This window comes from Hypanus sabinus, chromosome 14, assembly GCF_030144855.1.
Source record: "Hypanus sabinus isolate sHypSab1 chromosome 14, sHypSab1.hap1, whole genome shotgun sequence".
Lineage (NCBI taxonomy): Eukaryota > Metazoa > Chordata > Chondrichthyes > Myliobatiformes > Dasyatidae > Hypanus > Hypanus sabinus.
The window spans coordinates 102,473,709-102,500,285 of NC_082719.1; the positions used below are offsets into that span (position 1 = coordinate 102,473,709).

The 26,577-nt window shown below is 40.2% G+C and overlaps 1 protein-coding gene across 1 annotated transcript in view; it reads right to left on the reverse strand.

The window, feature by feature from the left end:
* Positions 1-330: 330 nt before the first annotated feature.
* The window catches only part of me2 (malic enzyme 2, NAD(+)-dependent, mitochondrial), a 97,453-nt gene continuing 71,206 nt past the window's right edge, over positions 331-26,577 (reverse strand). The window contains exons 11-16 of the mRNA XM_059989726.1: positions 20,146-20,260; positions 15,766-15,908; positions 12,030-12,132; positions 7,957-8,027; positions 4,513-4,611; positions 331-1,778 (exon numbers count right to left, since the gene is read on the reverse strand). Coding sequence (XP_059845709.1) covers positions 1,617-1,778; positions 4,513-4,611; positions 7,957-8,027; positions 12,030-12,132; positions 15,766-15,908; positions 20,146-20,260 — 693 coding nt within the window. The 3' untranslated portion in view covers positions 331-1,616. The remainder of the gene's footprint in view (positions 1,779-4,512; positions 4,612-7,956; positions 8,028-12,029; positions 12,133-15,765; positions 15,909-20,145; positions 20,261-26,577) is intronic.

Below are 26,577 nucleotides of genomic sequence, written 5' to 3' on the forward strand. Positions count from 1 at the left end.
TCCATCAAGGTGGTGGTACAGGAGCCTGAAGACACATACTCAACATTTTAGGAACAGCTTTTTCCACATTGCCATCAGATTTCTGAATGGCTAATGAACCCATGAACACTTCCTTACCATTTTTCCACTATTTAACTTTATAAAATATTTTTATTGTAATTTATAGTATTTTTATGTATTGTACTAACCTGCTGCAAAACAACAAATTTCACAATCTGTCAGAGATAATAAACCTGATATTAAACTGGCATCTCAATATCTATTGGAATTTTAAAATAATCTGACAGCAGATCATCAGCATTTTACCCATTTCAGTCTACCAACAACTACTGAAGCTTTAAAATGTTTTATTTTCATTATTCCAAGAAGTGCAACTGACGAGAGATCTCTTCCAAATTTTCAACATCATTGTAATTTAATGTTTAAGTGTGAATACGGTTGTCACTACTTTCCTCCATACACAAACACTGGACTTTCCATACTCCAGCAAAAAAAGTAATATATCTTTGTACAAAAATACTGTATTTTCTCAGTGAATGGGAAAATATTCTTTACATCAATCTTACAGTTAATGTCATAGAACATTGGTTGAATTTCTGACATTCTCCTACAATGAAAGATATATATATATTTTAAACAGGATACTGAAGAGTGTTGGGAAGAAGTAGAAAGTAGAAATGGACCTATGTATCAGTCACATATTCATTAGAAATGCTATGCAAATAACATTTGACGAAGTTTGTAAAAAAACTTTTTTTTTGTTTGAGGGATGTTTAAGATCAATTGTATCCTGTACCTTGAGCAGGATATTCCTGTTGAAGAACTTATTCTAATCCAAATGACTACTTCTCAGAGTCTCGTTCTATGGGCAATATGAAATATTTAACCAGGCTATAAACTACAAGTCATATTTCATATTTGGTACACTAACACTGTTATCTTCAAGCATTTAGCATCAAGCACTGAATACAACCTGACAGGAAATTTATGTTGAAGTTATACTGCTTTTCAACTGATATTAGCAAATTTAAAAAATTACCATTTTGTCAACAGCTTAGAACAAAAAATATTTAAGTGCTTTCACCAACACCTTTAAAATCAGTCATGACTGAAATTTACATCAACAAATTTAACATGCAAGGTAACTCCTAATTTTTTACACCTACTTTTCAAGAATTTAATTTGCTGTTTTTAAATGAAGCTATTTTAAATTATACTTTTTAAAATATATACTTGTCATCACAAATAATGCAGCATCTGAATTTGAGGTGGAGGAGAATCACGACATCATGATTCTAATATTTTACTTAAACTTTTCAACAATAATAATTCCATTCCAACAAAGATAACTTGTAAGTGAAATCATGGGACAACTCTTGCCTCCTAAACACTCAAAGCTACACTTCAGCAATGATCTAGACAGAACCAGTTTTGAAGGAGTCACATTTCATGTTCATTACACCACAGTTAACTTCAAGAACTGTGAATCCAACGAATAACAGTTAAAGTCAGAAAAAGCTAACAAAATTTCCTTTTCGTACAAAGTTTCAAGGCAATTTATCAAAAACTAATTTTAACTATTCTGTGTCTATAACAAGGAGTAAGGTGGAATTATGTTACAAATTAGGGAGCCTTGTTGCAGACTCTGGCCAGTCATAAACATCTGGAAGGAATGATTCGTAATTAGTTTTCCACATCTTTGATAGAAAAAATTGTTTTTTGTCCTTCGGCTCTGGGTACTCTAACGCCATTCCATTTGCATAAAAGTATTCTGCAACCTGTAACAAAACAAAACCAAATGGTTAGCATTGATTTCGAGAGGGTTGGAATATAAAAGCAAGGATGTAATTCTGATAATTTATAAAGCACTGGTTAGACCACACTTAGAGTATTTTAAGCAATTTTTGTCCCCTTATCATAAAAAAGAAATGCAGGATTTGGAGAGGGTCCAGAGGAGGTTCTTGAGAATGAAAGTGTTAACATATGAGGAGATGAAGTTTAGAAGAATGAGGATCTTATTGAAACCAGAGTGATATGAGTGGCAACAACGCTACTGATGTTTTAGATTGTAATAGAACAATACTGAAAGTATTGACTATGAATGTAAAGAATGAAAAGGCATTGAACAGTTTATTTTGGTAAATAATTTTTAAAATTATGAATCAGGTTTATTTTCTTTAAAAAAAATAGGTTTTTTTGGCTTTGGGCCTGTACTCACTGGGTGTGGGGTGGGGGGGGGGGGAAAGAAGAGAATCTCATTAAAAACAATCAAATATTGAAAGGCCTAGATAGAGTGGAAGTGCAGAGGATGTTTCCTATAGTGGGAGCGTATAGGACCAGTGGGTACGGTCTCAAAATAAAAGGATATCCCTTCAGAACAGAGATGAGAAGGAATTTCTTTAGCCAGAAGGTGGTGAATCTGTGGAATTCATTCCCACGGACTGCTGTGGAGTCCAAGTCATTGGGTGTATTTAAAGTGAAAGTAGATAGGTTCTTGAATAGTCAGGGTGTGAACAGTCATGGAGAGAAGGCAAGAGAATGGGGCTGAGAGGGATAATAAATCTGCCATGCACAGCAGACTTGATGAGTCAAGTGTTCTAATTCTGCTCTTATGTCTTATGGTCTTAAAACCAAATTAAGGCTTTTATGCACCAGCAACCCTGGTTCAATTCCTGCCACTGTCTGTAAGAGTCCTGCCAAAGGGTCTCAGCCTGAAATGTTGACTGTACTTTTCTCCGTAGATGCTGCCTGGCCTGCTATGTTCGTCCAGCATTTTGTGTGTGTCACTGTGTAAGGAGTTTTTACATTCTCCCCATGACTGAGTGGGTTTCCTCTGGCTGCTCCAGTTTCCTCCCTGTAGCCAACCGGTTCTTCCAGACCTTGTCACATTTGTACAAAGCCATGTCAAGCTAATATCAAGTGGATCGATATTGTTCCCAGCCAATGAAATTCTACTGGTAAAGGAAACAGAATTCTAGCTGTCTCGTTCAAGAAAGATTAAAGATTAGCTTTATTCTTCACGTCTGCACTGAAAACATAGTGAGAAGTGTCATTTCCATCAATGACCAACACAATCCAAGCATGTGCTGGGGGCTGCCCACAAGTGTCACCGTGTTTCCGGCACTAACACAGTAAGCCCACACCTCACTAACTCTAACGAGGGGACATTGCCTCAAGATTCAGGGGAGAAGACTTAGGATGGAGATGAGGAGAAACTGTTTTTCCCAGAGAGTGGTGAATCTGCGGAATTCTCTGCCCAGGAAGCAGTTGAAGCTTCTTCACTAAATGTATTTAGGATACAGTTAGGTAGAATTTTACATAGTAGGGGAATTAAGGGTTATGGGGAAAAGGCAGGTAGATGGAGCTGAGTTTACGGACAGATCAGCCATGATCTTACTGAATGGCGGGGCAGGCTCGATGGGCCGGATGGCCTACTCCTGCTCCTATTTCTTATGTAACCCATACACCTTTGGACTGAGGGAGGAAACCAGAACTGCAAAGCATTGCACTAACCTGCACATTACCATGAGTAAAGATAAAATTGCAATATAGCACAAATAATTTATTAGGAAAGTGAAAACTTCAAATTAAAGATATTATTTTAACTGAAACGACTGTTTATTGTATCTACAGGTATAAAAGGAAAACACATGAACTAAACACTCCCTAACTCTCAGACATGCTTTCATTCTGCACTGGTCACTTTTCAACATTTACTGCTGCTGATTCACATACTTAAGATACTGCTTGAATTATTATAATCACTTTTCATGTGATCACAAGACCCTGTTAGACATTATTGATGTGAAATGCTGCAAGTCCAATTCACTAGTTAATTGGCAGATGGCATGGTCTCAGTCATAGCAAGGACTAGGCCTCTAGCCGCGATGTCATCTGTTTACAGCTGTCCAGGAGAGAGGCATCAGCGTTGGTGCGTTCCACTGGAGTGACACAGCATCCATGCTGGAGTCAATGCTGCCCCCTAGAGTTTGCTTGGCAAAAGACAAGCTGTACTATGTTTGACTGCTGACTGCTGTAAAACACTCATGAACTCCGGGACTTGGACTATATAATTTTTTGTGTGACAATATTTCACTGTAATATGTGCTATGTGAGCCCCAAGCCATGAGTGATCCTTGGTACTGTGTTTTGCACCTTGGCCCTGAGTAAATATGCTAAATTTAGCTGTATTCATGGGTGGTTGAATGGCAATTAAACTTGAACAGTGTCTGTAACAGTATACTATTTTCACACACTTTGCACTTTATGTCGACCTGTCAATCTTAAGGCCATGCCACTCAGGGCTTGTGCTATTATTTTGTGACTGTGTGTGCTGGATAATAACTATGTATGCTGTATGTGACAACATGTACTCTGTTTTGCACACCTCCACTCCATCAATGAGGACTGAAGACTTAAAACTCATCAGTGATACCAATTATTTCATCATTCTCAATAAATTCTGATATAGTTTTACAAGAAATATGATCTCCCGAGTATAAGGATACTCACTTTAACTGCAGTATTAACAGACACTTCCCGGATATTAGACAAGGGTGGATAAAGTCGTCCTTCAGCCAGTTCGTCATTGGTCACCTGCTGAGCAAGTGCCTGCACAAAATTTACATATGGAATTGTAAGTATAAAACTCAAAAATTATAATGGATTTGATAAACTGCAGAAGGACACTTTTAGCTATATGACTGATTCAACTGTAAACCAAATACCAGTAATTAATGAAGTTTGGATTAATAACACAATATCCACACCAGGTTCAAGAACAGTTATTACTCCTCAATCATCAGGCTCCTGAACAAAAGGGGATAACTACACTAATTCTATTTCAAGTGTTCCCAGAACCAATGGTTTCACTTTCAGGACCCTACCTCGTCATTTCATGCTCTTGTTATTTATTGCTATTTATTTACATTTGCATTTGCACAGTTTGTTGTTCATTGATGCTGTTTACAGTTACTGTTCTATAGACCTATTAAGTATGCTCGCAGGAAAAAGAATCTCCGGGTGGTATGTGATGACATGTGTATAGACTGATAATAAATTTTACTTTGCATTTTCGATTACATTGTGTTAATTCATGAAAATCATACACGAAAGACTTAGGAATAGAATTAGGTCATTTATCCCATCATGTCTGTTCTGCTGTTCAATCATGGCTGATTTATTATACTTCTCAAACCCTTTCTCCTGCCTTCTCCCCATAACCTTTGACACCCTCACTAATCAAGAAACTCTAACAAAATTTGTGTTTCCTTGTTTCTTTTCCAACCTTCTTTCCTCTCCTGAAGTTGCTAACCTTGCTGTTGTGGTGTGCTCAGGTATAATTCTATGAGTAAAGTTCCATGACTCTTCACTCAAGTGATCACTGGCAATCCACGGGAGCCCTGGCTAAATTTCTTTCTTTAATGAATACACGCAGAGTAGGCCCTTCCGGTCCTTTGAGCCAGGCTGTCCCAGCAACCCCACAGTCCAGATTAACCCTAACCTAATCACTAGGCAAGCTTTATAATGACCAATTAACCTATCCGGTATGTTATTGGACAGTGAGAGGAAACCAGAGAAAAATCCATGGGGAGGACTTAGACAGAGTCCTTGCAAAACAGCACCAGGATTGAACTTTGAACCGCAGAAAGCCACAAGCTGAAAAAAAACATTATGCTAACTGCTTCACTACCGTGATCTCCCTCTTCCTCAGCCCCTCTTGGTGCAAGGCATAAAAGCTTACAGTGGTGATCAAAACTTCACTGGAAGCTGGACAGTGTCTTTTACTTATTCAAAGTGCAAAGTAAATTTATTACCAAAGTACATACATGTCATCATATACAACCCTTCAGATTTGTTTGCTTGCAGGCATTCAAGTAGAACAAAGGAATACAATTGACTACAAGTATTGCATTCAGGAAGGGGAGAGATCCTTTTGCTAGCCTGGTCCGAAATGTATATCTTGCCTGTCTTAAGTTTCTCCAAGTTGTACTTAACCACACTAATACTTTCTGAGAAGTTTGTGTAGATTCAGCTTGTCATCTAAAACTTTGACAAACTTCTGTAGATGCACACTGGCGAGTATCCTAAGTAGTTGCATCACAACCTGGTATAGAAACACCAATGGAAAAGTGTACAAAAGTTGTGGATACAGCCCTGTCCATCACAGGCAAAGCTCTCCCCACCACTGGGTGAATTTACTCAGACTGCTGCCACAAGCAAGCAACATCCATCATCAAAGACCTCCACCATCTAGGCTATGCTCTCTTCTTACTCTCTATAGGAAGGAGATGCAAGAGCCTTAAGTCAACACCACCAGGTTCAGGAACCGTTATTACCCAACAACCACTGGGCCGCTGAACCAACATGGATAACTTCACTCTGAACTGATTCCACATCCTACAGACTCACTTTAACATCTCATGTTCTCAATATTATTTATCTTTTATTTGTATAATTTATCTTCTTCGGCACATTGGTTGTTTGTCAGTCTTTATGTATAGCTTTTCATAAATACCACTAATGCATAGTGGCTTCAATGCTTGAAATTAGGCCCAATGATATCACTGGAAATTAACTAATTCATGTAAAGAAAACAAAGCCAGTTTCAGACTGGTGCATGGCATTGCTGACTAAATATTAAACCAACTCTTTTACACAAGTCCAAAGCTGAGAATGCTAACATCTTTTGGTTCCGTAATTAACTAAGCAACTCATAACTGTTATCCTCAAGAGGACCACAACCTTGTCATGTGCGACAATGACCCGGAGAGCTATGTTGGCTGAAGTCAGAGCTTTGTGCTTTGGCTTTTGGTAGACAGGTCAAAGGACAGAGACCAGACTAAGAGTGATCCACCGGTCCTCCATGTTTGGGTTTTCAGCTCAGGACTTACAACCCTGATTGGAAAAACAAATTTGTTACAGAAACAGCAATGAAGAATCCTTCTACATCTGTGTGCAACAGTATTCCTGAATCGCCATCTGGACCTTGCATGACTGACAGTAGTGAAAACCAAGAGGAAGCTACTGACGCGATGAAGGAAGCTATGAACACCAACAGAGATAGAGGACCTACTATGCTGCCCTAAACACCAGCAGCATAATGGGCAGTGTCTTAACTGTTACACAAATTTAGAAATATAATAAGCAATTTAAATATTACAGCCAAAAGACCATTTCAGCAAATTATGCAGTTAAATGCTAAAACCAATGGAAGATGGAAAGCAAGTTCTTCCCAAGTATCTGGGTAATGTATCGTCAAATTCATAGTGGGATTTTTTATAGCCCTGAATAGAGAACATGGACTTTGACAGAATGGGCATATGAATGTTACATTTTCATTTTCAATAATAGGAAATGAAAATGTAATATTGAGCCAAAGATTTTATTTTGCAAATTATAAAATGATTTAAACTAATTGCCTCCATTCATTGAAACTCATTCTAAATAGGGACCAATTTTTTTACTCTTACCCACACTGCACCAGAATACGTGGATCCCAGATCAGGGTTCCCAACCTTTTTTATGCCACAGATCCCTACCATTAACTGAGGGGTTCATGGACCTGAGGTTGGGAACCCCTGCTCTACAGCCATCTGAGGATCCACTAATAAACAATCCCTTATGAGAACATAATACTCTACTTAAGTGTTATTATCGCTACTGCTACTAAAGCACCCTCTTTAGGGACAGTAGAGGGAGCTAAAGCACTGGTGTAGTTACTGAACACAGGAGTACTCAATGTTGGGTCGTGCAGCAGCAATGCTGGAAAATGAAGTTGAAGAATGGCAACTGGAGAAAGGTCTTAGGTTGGGGCTGCACTGTTGATTGAGATTCCTTTAGTTTTTATAGCTCCTTTTCCTCAAATGAGCTGGAATCATATTTGTAAGAGAAAACATCACCCCTCAAGAAAAAGTAATGTTACCCGCAAATGTTAATTATGTTTCTATCACAAACCTTTGCAGCCTCCAAGAAAACTTCATCGCTGATTTTACGAACCCCTACGAGGGTAACAGCTAGTGCAACACCTGCAACACAATCATAACTTCAATGACCAAAGTCAAACTGGATCTGAGCAGAAATAGGAGGAAATTTTCACAGTATATTCTACATGTAATCAGTTATGCAAATAGCAATTAGACAATGCTTCAGACATCAGCAAACCATAATTTCCAATAATCCCTTGAAAATATCCCAACCTCAGTAGTTGATAAGTGTTGGAGTCTATTATTAAGGATGAGGTTTTGGGGTTCTTGGAGACTAATGATAAAATAAGTCAAAATCAGCCATCAAATTCTAAATTTGTGTATATTTACAAAATACAATTAAGTTGGTCAGTAAAACTATTGAAAATCTTTTCTTTGTACTTTTGTCAGTTAAATAAAGGTTCACATGAATTAACATATCACAGATTTTTGTTTTTATTGCATTTTGGAAAATATCCCAACTTTTCTGGAAATGGGGTTTGTAATTTCCAACATTGTATTTCATTTGTCACTTCTTTGCCTATTCCCCTAAACTATTTAAGTCTCTCTGCAGGCTCTCTGTTACCTCAACACTACCCGCTCCTCCACCTATCTCTGTACCATCAGCAAATTTAGCCAAAAATCCATTAATCCCATAGTCCAAATCATAAATTATGGTCTTATAGGTATTAATTATAGACTTAAAAGGAACATTTTTCCTGTAAGGGAGTATTCTGGAGTTATGTAAATGTCGTACGTTTGCTATGTGCCATGTCATACGATGCAGGTGATCACAGTCTATGACCGTGATTGTTTGTGGCATATTTTTCTACAAAAGTAGCTTGCAATTGCCTTCTTCTGGGCAATGTTTTTACAAGGCAGGTGACCCCAGCCACTATCAATACTCTGCAAAGACTGACTACCTAGCATCAGTGGTCGCATAACCAGGATTTGTGATATGTACCACCTCCTCCCATAGCTTCACATGACCCTGATCGGGGTGGGGCTAAGCAGGTACTGCACCTTGCAGGCTAGCAGAAGGAAGAAGTGCCTTACAGTACACCCCCAACCCCATCACCCTTATGTGAATATATCAACTATTAATTCAAGCAAGACCAGTCTTCAGTTTTAATTGTAAATTTCAAGCAGCAAATTGTAGTTAAAAGAACAGGCTGCTCCAAAGTCTAAGAAATTACTTCTGCATCAGTCAAACTTTAAACAATGGGGTTGTGTTAATTGCCCCACATTAACTATGGTCTTAACAAATTTGCACCTCTGTAACATTATGAATGTTGTGCAAGTTCAAGTAAGTTTGCAATCAGTTTGGCTCAGTATAGCTAATTGAACAATCAGAGGTGTCTCCCACTGAACTCATGTAATTCAAAGGAAGCATTGTCAACCCAAAGTATTGGAGTGAACATTGCAACTATTGATACCATATTGAATCACCTGTTACCAATGATCTAAAGGGTATAAAATTGTGATGTACTTTGAGAGACTCTGTGGAGAGTCACTAAAGAGGAATGCCGACATGTTGTGATGAATAAAGCTGCTGGAGGGTTCAGCAGGTCAGGCAGCATCATTGGAAATAAATAAACAGTCGAGACCCTTTTTCAGGACTGGAAAGGAAGGGGAAAGATGCCAGAATAAAAAAGGTGGGTGGGGAATGGGGGGAAAGGAGAAGGAGGTAATAGGTGAAGCCAGGTGAGTAGAAAAGAGCTGAAGAGAAAGGAATCTGACAGGCGAGGAGAGTGGACCATAAGGCCATATGACATGGGAGCAAATTAGGCCATTTGGCCCTTCGAGTCTGCTCTGCTATTCAATCATAGCTGATCCTTTCTGCCCCCTCCTCAGCCCCACTCCCCATAACATTTCATGACATGGCCAATCAATTTCCACCTTAAACATATCCAACACCCTGGCCTGTACAGGGTGACAATTCCTCAAATTCACCTTCCTCTAGCTCAAGAAATTTAGCAGACCTGTTCACAATACTCAAGGTGATGTCTCAGCAATGCCTTATAATGCCTCAGCATCACATCCTTGCTTTTATATTCTAGACCTCTTGAAATGAATGCTAACATTATATTTGCCTTCCTCACCACTGACTCAACCTGCAAGTTAACCTTTAGAATGTTGTGCGCAAGGACTCCCAAGTCCCTTTGCATCTCATATTTTTGGATTTTCTCTCCATTTAGAAAATAGTGCACAAATAGTGCCATGCATTTTTTAACATTGTATTTCATTTGCCACTTTCTTGCCCGTTCTCCTAATCTGTTTAAGTCCTTCTGCAGCCTTCTGATCACATTTTAGGTGGTACAAACAGAAACAGAGAAAATTCTACAGGGTTTACAAACTTTCTAGCACCACTGTAATTAAACTGGAAATGGTGCAGGATGATTTACCATGCTATATCCGAGACTTGGCTTCTGAGTTAATAGGAGAAGTTGTGTAGACAAGGACTTGTAGTCCCTGGAATGTAGGAAATTGAAAAGTGACCTGACAGAGACATAACAAAGTTATGAGGGGCATAGTACATTCCAATCTCCAACTCTCCGAGATCCCCTCTAAACCTTTTACCTCCTGCACACTAAATCTATGCTTACTTATCTTTGACATTCCCACCATGGAGAAAGGAGATTTTTACAATCTATCCACTGGTGCTCCACGAGGTTGCATTCTCAGCCCCTTAGCTCTACTCCTTGCACTCATAACTGTGTGGTCAGATTCTGCTCCAACACTATCTACAAGTTTGCAGATGAATCCATTGTAATGGGGTGCATCTCAAATAAAGATGAATCAGGAGATGGGCAGCTTTGTGACATGGTGTCATGACAATAACCTTTCCCTTATGTCAACAAAAGAGCTGGCCATTGACTTCAGAAAGGGGGTGGTGCCTACACTCCTGTCTACATCAACGATATTGAGGTGGGAGGGTTGAGAGCTTCAAGTTCTCAGGAGAGAACATCAGTCATAGACCATCTTGATCAAGCCATGTTGATATCATGGCCAAGACAGCTCACCAACATCTCCACTTCCTCAGGAGGCTTAAGAAATTTGGCATGTCCCTGTCATCTTTTTTAAAATTAATGCACCATAGAAAGCATCCTGTCTTGATGTATAACTGTTTGGTACGGTAACTGCTCTGCCTGTGACTACAAGTTGCTTTATTGTTTATATTGTTTTAATTTTAAATTTCCAAGCAAAATGCAATTCTTAAAAACATCTTGCATGAAAAATTTCAAATGCAACCTTGCTTGCTATTTCATCGTGAGGCCCATTACCATCCACAATTGTTATGGTCTTGCACCTTATTGTCAACTGCCCAGCACTTTTCTCTGAAGCTGTTTTCTGCACTTCATTCTGCATTCTGGTATTGTTCTACCTCAATTCACTGTGTAATGACTTAATCTGTATGAATGGTACATATGACAAGCTTTTCACGGTACCTCCCAAGTAACAATAAGAAAATTCCAAATCTTTTCAATGTATTTCAGAATTTTATGTCACCTACTGGAATGCCTGTTTTTCCTAGTGTAAAAAATATTTAGAAAAATAACTCAAAAGGCCAGATGTAAAGTCACTAATTCAGGAAATATTGAAATATGTATAAACAAGACCATAAGATACAGGAGCGGAATTAGGCCATTTGGCCTATCAGGTCTGCTCCACCATCTCAACAGGAGATCAATTTCCTTCTCAGCCCCAATCTCCTGCCTCCTCTCCATATCCCTTCATGCACTGATCAATCAAGAATCTACGTACCCAATGACTTGGCTCTACAGTTGCCTGTAGCAACAAATTCCACAGATTCACCACTGCCTAGCTAAAGAAATTCCTCATCTAAAAGGATGCCCCTTCTATTCTAAGACTCTTGTCGCGTGTGTGTGTCCATGCGTGTGTGCATGTATATGTATGTTATATATACACACAAAATATAGGGAAAGTTGAGAATGGCTATCATGATTACATAATAAAACCAATAACTTTGAAAGGAGAAACTTAATTCCAGAAATAGAAAGATGCTAACAAGTACAACAAGAGAACCAAAGACAACAGACTAACCAGGGAAGATGTAAGCATTGTTTCCCTGGCCTGGTCGAAACACACGTCCATCTGGTAATGTCACTGGGTCAAACGGGCTGCCACTGGCAAAAAGGCATCTCCCCTGTGAAAAACAAGCAACAGCTAAAAGAACATTTCAACTGCTGGCAATTCTACTGCTTTTTATAGTTGGCTCTCCAAACAGCTGTAATATTTTAGATGTCATTTAAACATAATTGCAACCAAGAATATATGAGGTTCTCAAAATAAAAAGGACAAAAAGCAAAATAAAATAGCCATTAAAAGGCAACCCTCTTTCCCAGCCCCTTTATGAATGGAGATAGATCAAAGGCAAAAATACACAGATGTGATTCAGCAATTAGTGCTACTACCTCACAGTCCTGACGATGAAGGATCAAACCTTTGTGTAGTTTCTATGGAGTTTCCGCCTTCTTCCAGGCCTTGTGGGTTTCAGATTCAGATTTATTTATTTATCACATGTACACTGAAATATATGGTGAAATATACTGTTGCATTAACAACCTACACATTCAAGGACGTTCTGGGGTTAGCTTGCAAGTGTCACCATATATTCCAGCACCAACACAGTATGCTCAATGTTCAGCAGAATAACCCAGAACACAACAAAACAGAATATATCAAACGACAATAGCCAAACAAGCCCCATTCCTCCCCATCAACCACTCACTAACCCACATACATACAGCCAGAACATGCATTCTTCGGTCTCCTGCAGATCAGCAGATTTGCAGACTTTGGGTCTTCGACTTCCCCATTGGACTCACAAAGATTCAGACTCAAGGCTCCATCATCAGGCCTCAATTTCTAGGATTCCAATCACCTTTGGGATCGATCTTCCGCTGAATGAGATCCTTGGATGAAATCCCGAACTCCAGACAAGCCAACAACAGGACCCTGAACACTAGGCTTTGAACTCCAGTCTCGATGGTTTGCTTTTCTGGAGGTCCACCAACCATCATCCTCACTGGTCTGCTGGCCCAAAATCCAACCTTGTCCATGTCACTGGCCTTCAAATGCAGAGCACAGGCTTGCAATCCAACCTGTTCCCTCATTCCCCCACATCCCTGACCCTGAATGAACATCAAGTCAAGTCACTTTTTATTGTCACTTCGACCATAACTGCTCGTACTGTACACACTAAAAATGAAACAGCGTTTTTCAGGAACATGGTGCTACATGAAACAATACAAAAACTACACTGAACTATGTAAAAACAACACAGAAAAAAAAACTACACTGGACTACAGACCTACCCAGGAATGCATAAAGTACACAAAACAGTGCAGGCATTACAATAAATAATAAACAAGACAATAGGCACAGTAGAGGGCAATAAGTTGGTGTCAGTTCAGACTCTGGGTATTGAGGGGTCTGATGGTTTGGGGGAAGAAACTGTTACATAATCTGGTCATGAGAACCCAAATGCTTCGGTGCCTTTTCCCAGATGGCAGGAGGGAGAAGAGTTTGTATGAGGGGTGCGTGGGGTCCTTCACAATGCTGTTTGCTTTGTGGATGTAGCGTGTAGTGTAAGTGTCCGTAATGGCGGGAAGAAAGACCCCATGATCTCAGCTGACCTCATTATCCGCTGCAGGGTCTTGCGATCCGAGATGGTGCAATTTCCAAACCAGGCAGTGATGCAGCTGATGCAGTGATGCTCTCAATACAACCCCTGTAGAATGTGATGAGGATGGGGGTGGGAGATGGACTTTTCTCAGCCTTCTCAGGAAGTAGAGATGCTGCTGGGCTTTCTTTGCTATGGAGCTGGTGTTGAGGGACCAGGTGAGATTCTCCACCAGGTGAACACCAAGAAATCTGGTGCTCTTAACGATCTTTACCGAGGAGCCGTCGACGTTCAGCAGGGGGTGGTTGCTCTGTGCCCTCCTGAAGTCAACAACTATCTCTTTTGTTTTGTTCACATTCAGAGACAGGTTGTTGGCTCTGCATCAGTCCGTTAGCCACTGCACCTCCTCTCTGTAAGCTGACTCGTCATTCTTGCTGATGAGGTTCGAGCTGTGTGTTGTAGCACAGTCATCGGTCAGCAGAGTGAACAGCAGTGGTCTGAGCACACAGCCCTGGGTGCCCCCGTGCTCAGTGTGATGGTGTTGGAGATGCTGCTCCTGATCCAGACTGACTGAGGACTCCCAGTCAGGAAGTCTAGGATCCAGTTGCAGAGGGAAGTGTTCAGGTCCAGTAGGCTCAGCTTTCCAATCAGTTTCTGAGGAATGATTGTGTTGAATGCTGAACTGAAGTCTATGAACAGCATTTTAGCATGACCCCCAGTTCCCCTCTCTGTCCCCAAAACCCACCCTACAAACCTAAAAATCAACTGTCCTGACGAAGGGTCTCAGCCCAAAACGTCGACAGTGCATCTCCTTATAGATGCTGCCTGGCCTGCTGTGCTCCACCAGCATTTTGTGTGTGTTGTTTGAGTCTGACCTTGACCAGATGGACCCTGCTCATTGTCAACACAGGCATAACAATTGTATTTGGCAGAGACTCATCCAGACCAGATTACACAGCACATGCTCCAGTGTGCCAAACTTCCTACAAAGACAACAAACAGTCTGACACCATTCTATTTAAAGATTATCAAGACCGGTGCCAAATCCATTTTCAACAAGGTCCCATGTTTCTCTAATACCATCACAGGCAGAGTATAAAGGTGACATGGCAGCACAGCCATTCGATCACACCTGACGAAATGAGTGATCACGGTCTCTGGATTAATAGTCCAGTAACACATGCTGTATTATGAGCGCCACAAAGCGTAGCTGTTAGCGCAATGCTATTACAGCTCAGGGCATTGTAGTTCAGTGTTCAATCTTGACATCATCTGTAAGGAGACTGTTCACCTCTTCCTGTGGAATGCGTGGGTTTTCTCCCACAGTCCAAAGATGTACCAGTTAGTAGGTAAATTGGTCATTGCAAATTGTCCCATGAGTAAACTCAAATTAATGAGTGGGTTGATGCACAGCACAGTTCAAAGGGCCAGAAGAGTCTGTTCTGTGCTGTATCTCAATAATAAATAAATACTATCATGTTCTCTGTTAATGGATCATTTCAGAACAAGCTTCAAAATTAAGGTTGGCAGGTGATACAGTTCTTTGAATAGTTTGTTACAACTGCAGGACTTGGGGAATGAAGGTCTGTGTGCAGGTCGATGGGACTAACTGTTTGGCACTGACACGATGGGCCAAAGGGCTTGTTTTTGTGCTGTAACGTTCTATGACTCTAAAATCAAACGAACCCCCCCATCAGATTATAATCAGAGTTAATATCACTGGCACGTGCTGTGAAATTTGTTGGTATGCATTGGAATATATAATAATAAAATCTATAAATAACAATCAGCATGTAAAAAATATTAAATTAGTGCAAAAAGAGAGGGACTGTTTACTGAAGTACCCATGGCTGTGACAGTGGATTTCAGCTGTAGTAGTCTTAAACAGGAATATATGATGATTCCCATCAGGGCTGCACACAAAGTCGCCAGTAAAAGGCGCCATTGTGACATAGATTAGATTCTATGCTCTAATCTCAAGATTGGCTCTTGAAACCAAAAATTAAATTGCAGGATGAAGGAAAGTAGTAAATACCACTTCAGCAAGAATTTTAAATTACAGAAAGCATATATAAAAATAAACTTACCTCTAGACATGGATATACAAGCCAGCATTAGATGGTGTGAAAGAAGAGAGACAAAAGCCCATAATACCTCTGTAAAAGTGTATGCCTCTTCTGCAGTACATTCAGCTTGAGCTGTTGGATTACTCAATGCAAAAATTATAGGACGCTCATTAATTCTTCCCAGGGCACTAATTACTTCTTTGGTGAACAGTCTGCCAGCACCTGCGACCCCTGTCGAAAAACAAGTTAAATAAAGTCAAAGCTGAAACTTCACGTTGCACACGGGCTTCAGCATGCTGGCTGTGCAGTGGTATATTTTTAGCTGAGTAAACAAGGAAAGAAAATAAACAATGAATTATACTGAAATGAGGAAAAAGGGTAGGAAGCCGAAGAGGCTATAAATCCCTTTAGTACTGATAAATACCTGTATGCTTTGGGTAGATTGGTAGCATACAGTATACCTTTTAGACAGAGGCGTAGAACATAAACACAATTCCAGAAGTACACAGTATTCATTTGGCACCAGGTGGAGCAATGTATTCATTTTGGTCTCCAGTTTACAGGAAGGACCGGAGAAGTCCCCATACAACAGGATGCTGTGAGGACTGTTGATGTTTAGTGTTAGGATTCGGTGAAGAATTGTTGTTATTCTTGTAGTTTAACTTTTCTATACGTGCTTGTATATTTATGTAATCACCTATAACATGTTCAGTGAACTTTCCAGTATTTATAGTACATTTGCTTATGTATTTTTCTAGAATCTTCTTAGCTTAAAGTATAATTGTTATCACTGGAATTTTTGTCATCTCTACTCTGAGTGTGAGGCGACCACAACTATTTTCTTCCTTTGTGCTCTCTCGGCTCCTCTTTCTTCTTCATTTTTCATTCTTGTAACATTTAATAAAACAGCAATAAGCAGTAAGTTTTACCCCTCATTTTGACTTTTGAAGGATCTTTGGATTGCACAAGTATCAGGATCCAACGTGAGGGTTTTTGTAGACTGGCTGGGCTCAGTTATTGATTTTAGTGAGAGAACAGCCTGGATCAAGTTGGTTATATCTTTTGCCAAAGTATAAATATTTTCATTTTCTTTGAAAAAGAGGAGGAGAAGGAAAATCTATTGGAATTACCTAAAACAACGTTCTATATTATGCTTCCTTTAGGAAGTCAAACTCTGGACATATACTCAGTGACCACTTTATTAGGTACAGGAGTGTACCTATTGAAGTAGCCATAGGAGTGAAACCTAGGGAGGTCTTCGATGTGTTGTGTATGCAGATGCTCTTCTGCATATTACTGACAATTGTGGTTGAGTGATTGTCACCTTCCTGTCAGCTTGAATCAGTCTGGCCGTTCTCCTCTGACCCCTCTCTTTAACAAAGAGTTTTTGCCTACAGAACTGCCATACACTGGATGTTTTATGAACCATTCTCTGTAAACTCTAGAAAGTGTTGTACATGAAAATCCCAAAAGATTAGCAGTTTCTGAGATACTCATATCACGCCATCCGGCACCAACAATCATCCCACAGTCAATGTTACTTAAATCACATTCTTCCTCATTCTGATATTTGATCAGAACAACTGAACCACTTGTCCATGCCTGCTTGCTTTCATGCATTAAACTGCTGCCACATAACTGGGTGATTAGATATTTCCATTAAGAAAGTGTACAGGTGTACCTAATAAAGTGGCCTTGAACTTATATTTATGACAATTGGTAGAAGGATTAGACAGAGGTGAAGACATTTTCTCTTCCATCCGGAGTACTGGGAATCAGTGCCTGAAAACATACTGCTGAGCATCAGCTGTGCTACAATTTACAAAGCTGAGGACCAAGAGCTGGGAAATGCGAATAATCTGACTTCCACTTTGGATTGAATTGAATGACATTCTAACATATATAATTTTTAATAACGTTTCAAATAAGCTCCAGTTTAGTACTAAAAATCAATCTAGCTTTCCTGATTGTAAAGTCATTACAAGGCTATCAGTCTGAATCCCTTGCTGGTAATAAAATTCAAACTGAGAACCTTTAAAATCACGTAGCTGCAAAATTTAAAATTTAATTTTTCAATATTTGAAAAACCAAATACACAAGTACAGATGACTAAAGCAGCAATTTAATAAAGCCCTGCATTTTTCTAACATGACCAAATCCTAATCGACAACAATGGGAAAACCTGTGTTGATTAAAACATGGTTCAAATTTTCAAACTGATGAAGGGTCATTGACCCAAAGCAACTTCACTTTTCAATGCATTGCCAACATTTTTGGTGTTTATTTCAAATTTACAACAACTGCATTTCATTTTGTTTTCTAATACTTGTACACTGAAACAGTGGCAAGTTCAGAGGATTTCTGCCAAGGTTAAATGAAGGAAAGAAACAGCAGCCCATATGTCAGGATGTATTGCCTGAAAACAGATGTTTTGCTGGGGGTTGACCTACATAGAGGAAAGATAATATTGTTAGGGCACATGTGGAGAATGCTGCCATAGTGACAAATGATGTTGACAGGCCGATTAGTAACAGAAGGGGGTCTATTGCAGCTGCTTGGTGATAGATAGGATTTAAGACTCCAGAGACAAAAAAGTACTTGGGGCTCAAGCTGCTTTATATAAACCACCAGACCCAGGCTGTTCTCTCATCTAAATCAATAACTGAGCAGAAACCTGGGCGACACATGAATGAGTGTGCAGGGAAATGAAGACTTAAGAGGTCAGCAAAATGTACTCTAATCAGGTTGTAGGGCATCTCATTTGTAACTTTGGCTAAGAGGGTTCATTTTGTGATGGAGGAAACCTAATAGGAAATATTTAACTAGACAAAACATTGTGGATTTGAAAGGCAAGACTACTTGAGATACTTGAGTAGTGGCAATCTATATGAACAGAATTTTCTTCTCACCCTCATCATCCCTACTGGGACATGGGCAGCCAAAAGTAGCTGGCCAAAGTCCTCTGTTCTGGGCTGAGAAAAGTTTAATTGGCCTTGTGGCTTCCACTTTCACCACACAACTTCATACATCTTCATGGTTGAAGATCATTCCTTTCCCAGGGATGAGGTCTTTGGAACTTCTGTTGCTCTGGGTTTTAACGGGATGGGGTTGTTGGCCCCAAGCCTGACACTGCTCCTTTTGTAGCCGGGCTTTGGACCATCCATGGTGGAGATACATATGAACAAGGTACTATAAGACCATACGACATGGGAGCATAATTAGGCCATCTGGCCCATCGAGTCTGCTCAGTCATTCAATCATGGCTGATCCTTTTCTCCCCTCCTCAGCCTTCTCCCTGTAACATTTAATGCCATGTCCAATCAAGAATCCATCAATCTCTGCCTTAAAAACATCCAGCAAACTGGCCTCCACAGCCACCTATAGTAGCAAAATACACAAATTCACCACCCTTTGGCTAAAGAAATTTCTCCGTGTCTCTGTTTTAAATGAATACCCCTCTAACTGAGGCTGTGCCCTCGTCCTTGACTCTCCCACCATGGGAAACATCTATTCCACATCTACCCTGTCTTGGCCCTTCACCATTTGAAAGGCTTCAATGAGATCCTCCCCACATCCATCCTTCTAAATTCCAGTGAGTACAGGCCTAAAGCCATCAAAGATTCTTTCATTCACAGAATCATCTATATTAACCCTCCTCTGAACCCTCTTCAATGCCAGCACATCTTTTCTTAGATAAAAAGACCAAAACTGTTCACAATACTCAAGGTGAGGCCTCACCAGTGCCTTATAAAGCATTGGCATTAGGATCAGCAGTCCTGCTCTTGTATTCTAGACCCTTTAAATGAATGTTAACATTGTATTTGCCTTCCTCACCACCAACCCAACCTGCAAGTTAACCTTTAGGGTGTTCTGCACAAGGGCTTCCAAGTCCCTTTGCATCTCAGATTCTTGGATTTTCTTCCTGTTTAGAAAATAGTCTGCACACTTATTTCTTCTATCAGTGTGCATGCCCATGCATTTTCCAACTTGCTTCAATATCACAGCGGCATAACAGCTTAGGGCGTTCCGGAGTTCAGTGTTCATTTCCACCGCCATCAGAACTGCGTGGGTTTTCTCTTGGTGCTCCAGTTTCCTTCCACATTCCAATGATGTATAAGTTAGTAGGTTGATTGGTCATTGTAAATTGTCCTGGGATAAAGCTAGTGTTAAAATAGGTGGGTTGCAGGATGGTGAAGCTCATTGGGCCAGAAGGGTCTGTTTTGCACTGCATTTCTAAATAAATAACATATACTAAATGGCAATATAAAGCTCATGTTGCCCAAGAGCACTGTAAAACTGTTCAGTACTCCCAAGCATTTACTTTTAAATATTCAAAAAATGATCCCCCAATGTATATATTCAGTATTTAAACCTTCTTAATCAAAATACCACTCAAATTAGTTCCTAAAATCTACAGGTGAACCCATTTTTAGCTTTCAACATTCCTGCTGAAGTTTCTACCACTTACCAATAATAGCAGTGGGCTTGAGTATGTTGACTGCGTCCAGAAATGTCTTGGCTGATTGATCAGGTGGTGGATGGGCATATGCTTCCTGGTGGCCATCTATCGACTCTGAACGACCCTGTAGTTAGAAGCAGCATATTTAGAGTCAGACGTCCTATGGAGAGCATTCTAACTGGTTGCATTACCATCTGGTATGGAGTGGCCACTGCACAGGAGAAGAAAACACTGCAGAAAGTTGTAAATTCAGCCAGCTCCACCATGGGCACTAGCCTCCCCATCTTCAAACGGTGATACCTCAAAAAGACAACATCTGTTATTAATGATACACATCACCCAAGATATGTCTGCCCTGTTCTCATTGCTACCATCAAGGAAATGGTACAGCAGCCTGAAGACAAACACTCGATATATGCCAGTGATATTAAACCTGATTCTGAATCAACATTTTCCAATGCACCTGTACGTCCTTGACATTTAATAACATGCAAACTAATTACTCTGATTCTGATTAACAACTACAGACAAGCCAATTAATATCAGTTCAAATTCCCAATGTATAAAGAGAGATTAAATATTTTAAAATAAAAGAGTTATTCTCTATTCTTTCCCCATTGGATTTGCCAAGTGGAAAGACAATAAATTAAAAATTTGATACTCAGATGGATTGGATGAAGCAGCTTTGCTGGTTTTTGACAATGAACTGTACCAAATATCCAGGTTCATATCTGCAACAAAATTTTATTTAAAAAGCTACTTCCAAAAGCTATAATTGGACACAAATAATCTAGGGAATGAAAGGGTTAACAAATAAGGAGCACTTGATGGCTCCTGGCCTGTACTTTAGACCATAGACCATAAGACATAGGAGCAGAATTAGCCCATCGCTAATGTTTATGAGAATGAAAGTGAGATCTCAGTGAAATCTATTGAATAGTGAAAAGCCTAGAGAGAATATTTCCTATAGTGAGGGAATCTAGGACCAGAGGGCAGTCTCATAATTCAAGGACATCCTGAGAACAGAGGTGAAAAGGAATTTCTTTAGCCAGAGAGTAGTGAATCTGTGGAATTCACTATCACAGGCTATTGTGGGTGTCATTTCACTGGGTATAGTTAAGCAGAGCTTGATAGATTCTTGATTAGTAACAGTGTCAAAAGTTATGGGGAGAAGTCAGGAGAATGGAGGTGAGGGAGATAAATCAGGCATGGTTGAATGGCGGAGAAACTCAACTGGCTGAATAGCCTAGCTCTGTTCCTAAGCCCTATGGTTAAAGTTTTTAAAGGCTATCAGCTGTACCTAATAATAAAACTAGACAACATAGTATTTTTGAGAATCAATATTAATCAGAATAATGCAGATAAATTACTGTTTTCATAATCTAATAAAACTGAATTTCCAAACAGTATTCCCTTTATTTTACAAATTTACTCATACTCATATCAAACGCCTCTCTAATACAAGTACTCTCCTATAAATATCAACATCTGACACTCTGGGAATCTGAATAACATACCTTGTTTGTTTGTTTAAATATACTCTAACTTGTGTATATTTATTTAATGTATATAGGCCCTTCCAGCCTAACAAACTCGTCTCATCCAATTACACCCAGGTGACCAATAACCCTACTAATCCATGTCTTTGAAACCGGCGCATTCAGAGGAAACACAAAAGGTCATGGGGAGAAGGTACAAACTCCTTACTGGCAGCAGCTGGAATTAAGTCCAGGTCATTGGCACTGTAAAACGTTATGCTAACTGCCACACTACTGCTCTAAATAGTAGTAAGTATATGTAGTTAATCAAACCATTAATGTATAAATTAGCTCATTTCTTCCGGAGAAATACAGCAACACATACAATTAGAGAGTCACCACATGGCTCTTCTTTACAAACATTTTCTGGAGAATGCAGATTCAGACTTGCTGACCTGGGAAGATATTCACAGTGCAACATATATTCAGATTTATTTATTATGTTAAAAGCGGAATATCCCAGAGGCTAACCATCTTAATTCCTATCCCCATTTCTGTTCCAATATGTCAGTCCATTGCCTCCTCTTTTATCACAATGAAGCCACCCTCAGGGTGGAGGAGCAACAGCTCGTATTCCGTTAAGTAGTCTCCAACCTGGTGGCATGAACATTGGTCTCTCCAACTTACAATAAATATTTCTCTTCCCTCTTCTTTTATTCCGCCACTCTGGCTTCTTCCCTCTTCTCATCTGTCCATCACTTCCTCCTTCCCTTTCTCCAATGGTGCACTCTCCTCTCCTATCAGATTCCTTCTCCTGCCCATTATCTTTCCCATCCACTTGGCTTCACCTATCACCTTCTTGCTTGTGCTCATTTCCCTCCCCCACCATCTTATTCTGACATCTTCCTTTCCGGTCTCGGCCCAAAATGCTGACTCTTTATTCCTCTCCATAGGTGCTGCCTGACCTGCTGAGTTCCTCCAGCATTTTCCGTGTGTTGCTTCAGTTTCATATTTATCACATATATGTGGAAACACACAGTGAAATCCAACATTTGTGTTAACAACCAGGGACGTACTGGGGTAGCCCACAAGTGTTGCCACATATTCCAGCACCAATATGGCACACCCACAATGCTCAGCAGAACACAAACAGCAATACCAACAAAACAAGACAGCAAAAGCAAAACAAGTCCATTTCTCACCCATTCACACACCCAGATAGGCCTCAAAGGCAACCGGCTTCTAGCTCTCATCATAAATAATACACACTGGGGCACCAGGTAGCATTGTGGTTAGCACAATGCTATTACAGCTTGGAACATTGGAGTTTGGAGTTCAATCCCAACATCTCATGTAAAGAGTTTGCACATCCTCCCCAAGTCATGCGTGGGTTTCATCAGGGTGTTCCAGTTTCCTCCCAACAGTCCTAAGATGTACCGGTTGGTTAAGCTAAGATTAAATCAGGAGTTGCTGGTGAAATGGCACGAAGGGCCAGAAGGGCCCATTCTATGCTGTATCTCTAAATTAAAAATATCAATATTTTCATCAATTCAGCTGTTTGATCATCAGTCATGACTGCATTATTTCTGACCCACGTGCGATTTTATTCTGAAATAATTGTCCAAGAGTTCATGGGTATTGTTTCTGAACTATAAGACATAGAAGCAGAATTAAGCCACTTGGTGCTCTAAGTCTGCTCCGCCATTCCATCATGGCTGATCCATCAATCCTCTCAACCCCATTCTCCTGTCTTCTTCCCTCAACCCTTGACACCTGAACTAATGAAGAACCTATCAACATCTGCCTTAAATATACTCAGTGACTTCATCTGGATAGCTGTCTGTGGCAATGAATTCCACAGATTCACAACCCTCTGGCTAAAGAAATTTCTCCTCATCTCTGTTCTAAATGGATACCCCACTATTCTAAGACTGTGCTCTCTGGTCCTAGGAAACATCCTCTTCACATCCACTCTATCCAGGTCTTTCAATAGCAGGATCAGGTTTATTATCACCAGTATGTGTCATGAAATTTGTTAACTTAGCAGCAGCAGTTCAATGCAATACATAATACAGAAGAAAAAGAACAAAATACTAAATACAAAAATTACAGTATACATATATTGAGTAGATTTTAAAAAGTGCAAAAAACAGAAATACTGTATATTAAAACAAATGAGGTAGTGTCCAAGGGTTCAACATCCATTTAGGAATCGGATGACAGAGGGGAAGAAGCTGTTCCTGAATCGCTGAGTGTGTGCCTCAGGCTTCTGTACCTCCTACCTGATGGTAACAGTGAGAAAAGGGCATGCCCTGGGTCCTGAAGGTCCTTAATAATGGATGCTGCTTTTCTGATACACCGCTCCTTTAAGATGTCCTGGGTACTTTGTAGGCTAGGATCCAAGATGGAGCCAATTAAATTTACAGCCCTCTGCAGCTTCTTTCAGTCCTGTGCAGTAGCCCCTCCATACCAGACAGTGATACAGCCTGTCAGAACACTCTACACGGTACATCTATAGAAGTTTTTGAGTGCACCAAATGTCTTCAAACTCCTAATGAAGTATAGCTGCTGTTTTGCCTTCTTTATAACTGTATCAATATGTTGGGACCAGGTTAGATCCTCAGAGAACTTGATCCCTCTATGAGGATTGGTTTGTGTTCCTTCGTCTTACCCTTCCTGAATATTCAATAGGTTTCAGTGGAATGCCCTCTTATTTTTATAAACTTCAGAGAATACAGGCTCAAATTCTTCCCATTTTTTAACCTTTCCATTCCTGGCATCATTCTAGTGAATCTTGATAAATGGGACCATGAGACAATAAGATACAGGAGCAGAGTTAGGCCATTAGGCCAATCCTGTCTGCTCCACTATTTCATCATGGTTGATCCATTTTCCTCGAGCCCCAATCTCCTGCCTTCTCCCAATATCCCTGCATGCCTCAACCATCAAGAATCTATCAACCCTCGCCTTAAATATACCCAAAGACTTGGCGTCCACAGCCACCTGTGCCGATGATTCCAAATTCACCACCCAATGGCTACAGTAATTCCTCATCTCCATTCTAAAAGGACATCCCTCTATTCTGAGGCTCTGCCATCTGGTCCTAGACTCTCCCACCATAGGAAACACCCTCTCTATATCCACTCTATCAAGACCTTTTCACCATTCGATAGGTTTCAATTTGGTCACTCCTATTTGTTCTGAATTCCAGTGAGAAGAGGTCCTAATGCTCTTCATTTAACAAGCTGCTCAATCCTGGAAATATTTTCGTGAATCCCCTTTGAATCCTTCCTAATGTCACCTCATGCTTTCTAAGAAAAGGGGCCCAAAACTGCTTACAATACTCCAAGTGAGGCCTCAACAGTGCTTTATAAAGTCCTTGCTTTTATATTCCAGTCCTCTTGAAATAAATGCTAACATTGCATTTACTTTTCTCACCATTGATTCAACCTGCAAATTATCCTTTAGGGAATCCTGCACAAGGTCTCACAAGTCCTCTTTGCACCTCAGATTTTTGAATTTTCTCTCCATTTAGAAAATAGTCTACCTTTTATTTCTTCTACCAAAATGCATGACCATACACTTCCCAATAATGTACACAATCTGCCATTAGCCCAACCTCCTAATCTGTCAAAGTCCTTCTATAGCCTCACTATTTCCTCAAAACTACCTACCTCTCCACCTATCTTCACATCATCTGCACACTTTGTATCAAAGCCTTCATTTGTTCCCCTTTTTTTTTGGAAGAATAGAGACAGCATTCTGTAGGGGTGAGTGCTTTGCTCTGGGTGTCAGATTTGAGCCTGGTTCCATGGTGCAGAAGGGAGAGAAGATGATGAGGAATGCAGTAGTCACAGGGGATTCCATAGTGAGGGAAAGAGACAGGAGGTTCTGTCAGCCTGACAGAGATACCCACATGGTGTGTTGCCTCCCAGGTGCCAGGGTATGGGATGTCTTAGATACTTTAGGAGAATGGGCAAAGAAGTGGCAAATGAAATACAATGTTGGATAATGTACAGTCATACACTTTGGTGGAAGAAATAAATAGGCAGAGTATTATTTAGATGGGGAGAGAATTCAAAATGCAGAGCTTTAAAGGGACTTGGGAGTCCTTGTGCAGGATACCCTAAAAGTTAACCTCCAGGTTGAGTCAATGGTGAAGAAAGTGAATACAATGTCATTTCTAGAGGTATAGAATATAAGAGCAGGGATGTGATGTTGAGGCTCTATAAAGCACTTGTGAGACCACACTTGCGAGTATTGTATGCTCCTTATTTTAGAAAGGATATACTGACATCAGAGAGGGTTCAGAGAAGACTCAAAAGAATGATTCCAGGAATGAAAGGGTTACTGTATGAAGAATGTCTGGCAGCTCCTGGGCTGTATTCCCTGGAGTTTGGGAGAATGTTGGGGGGGGGGGGGGTCTCATTGAAACATTCCGAATGTTAAAAAGCCTGAACAAATTAGATATGGCAAAGTTATTTCCCATGGTAAGGGAGTCTAGGACAAGAAGGCATGACTTCAGGATTGAAGGACGTCCATTTAGAACAGAGATGTGGAGAAATTATTTAGTCAGAAGGTGGTAAATTTGTGGAATTTGTTGCCACAAGTGGCTGTGGAGGCCAAGTCATTGGGTGTATTTAAGGCAGATAGATAGGTTCTTGATTAGCCAGGGCATCAAAGGGTATAGGGTGAAAGCAGGAGAGTGGGGATGACTGGAAGAATTGGATCAGCCCATGATTAAATGGCAGAGCAGACTCGACAGGCCGAATGGCCCACCTCTGCTCCTATACCTTATGGGCTTATCTTATCAATTCCATCATCGAAGTCATTGATATATTACATAAAAAGACATCCCAACACAGACCCCTATGGAACCAGTATGGGGGATGGGAACCAGTATGATGCAGCTGAGGATGAGCCAGCAGGTTTACATGTAGACGATGAGTGTAGCATGAATGTA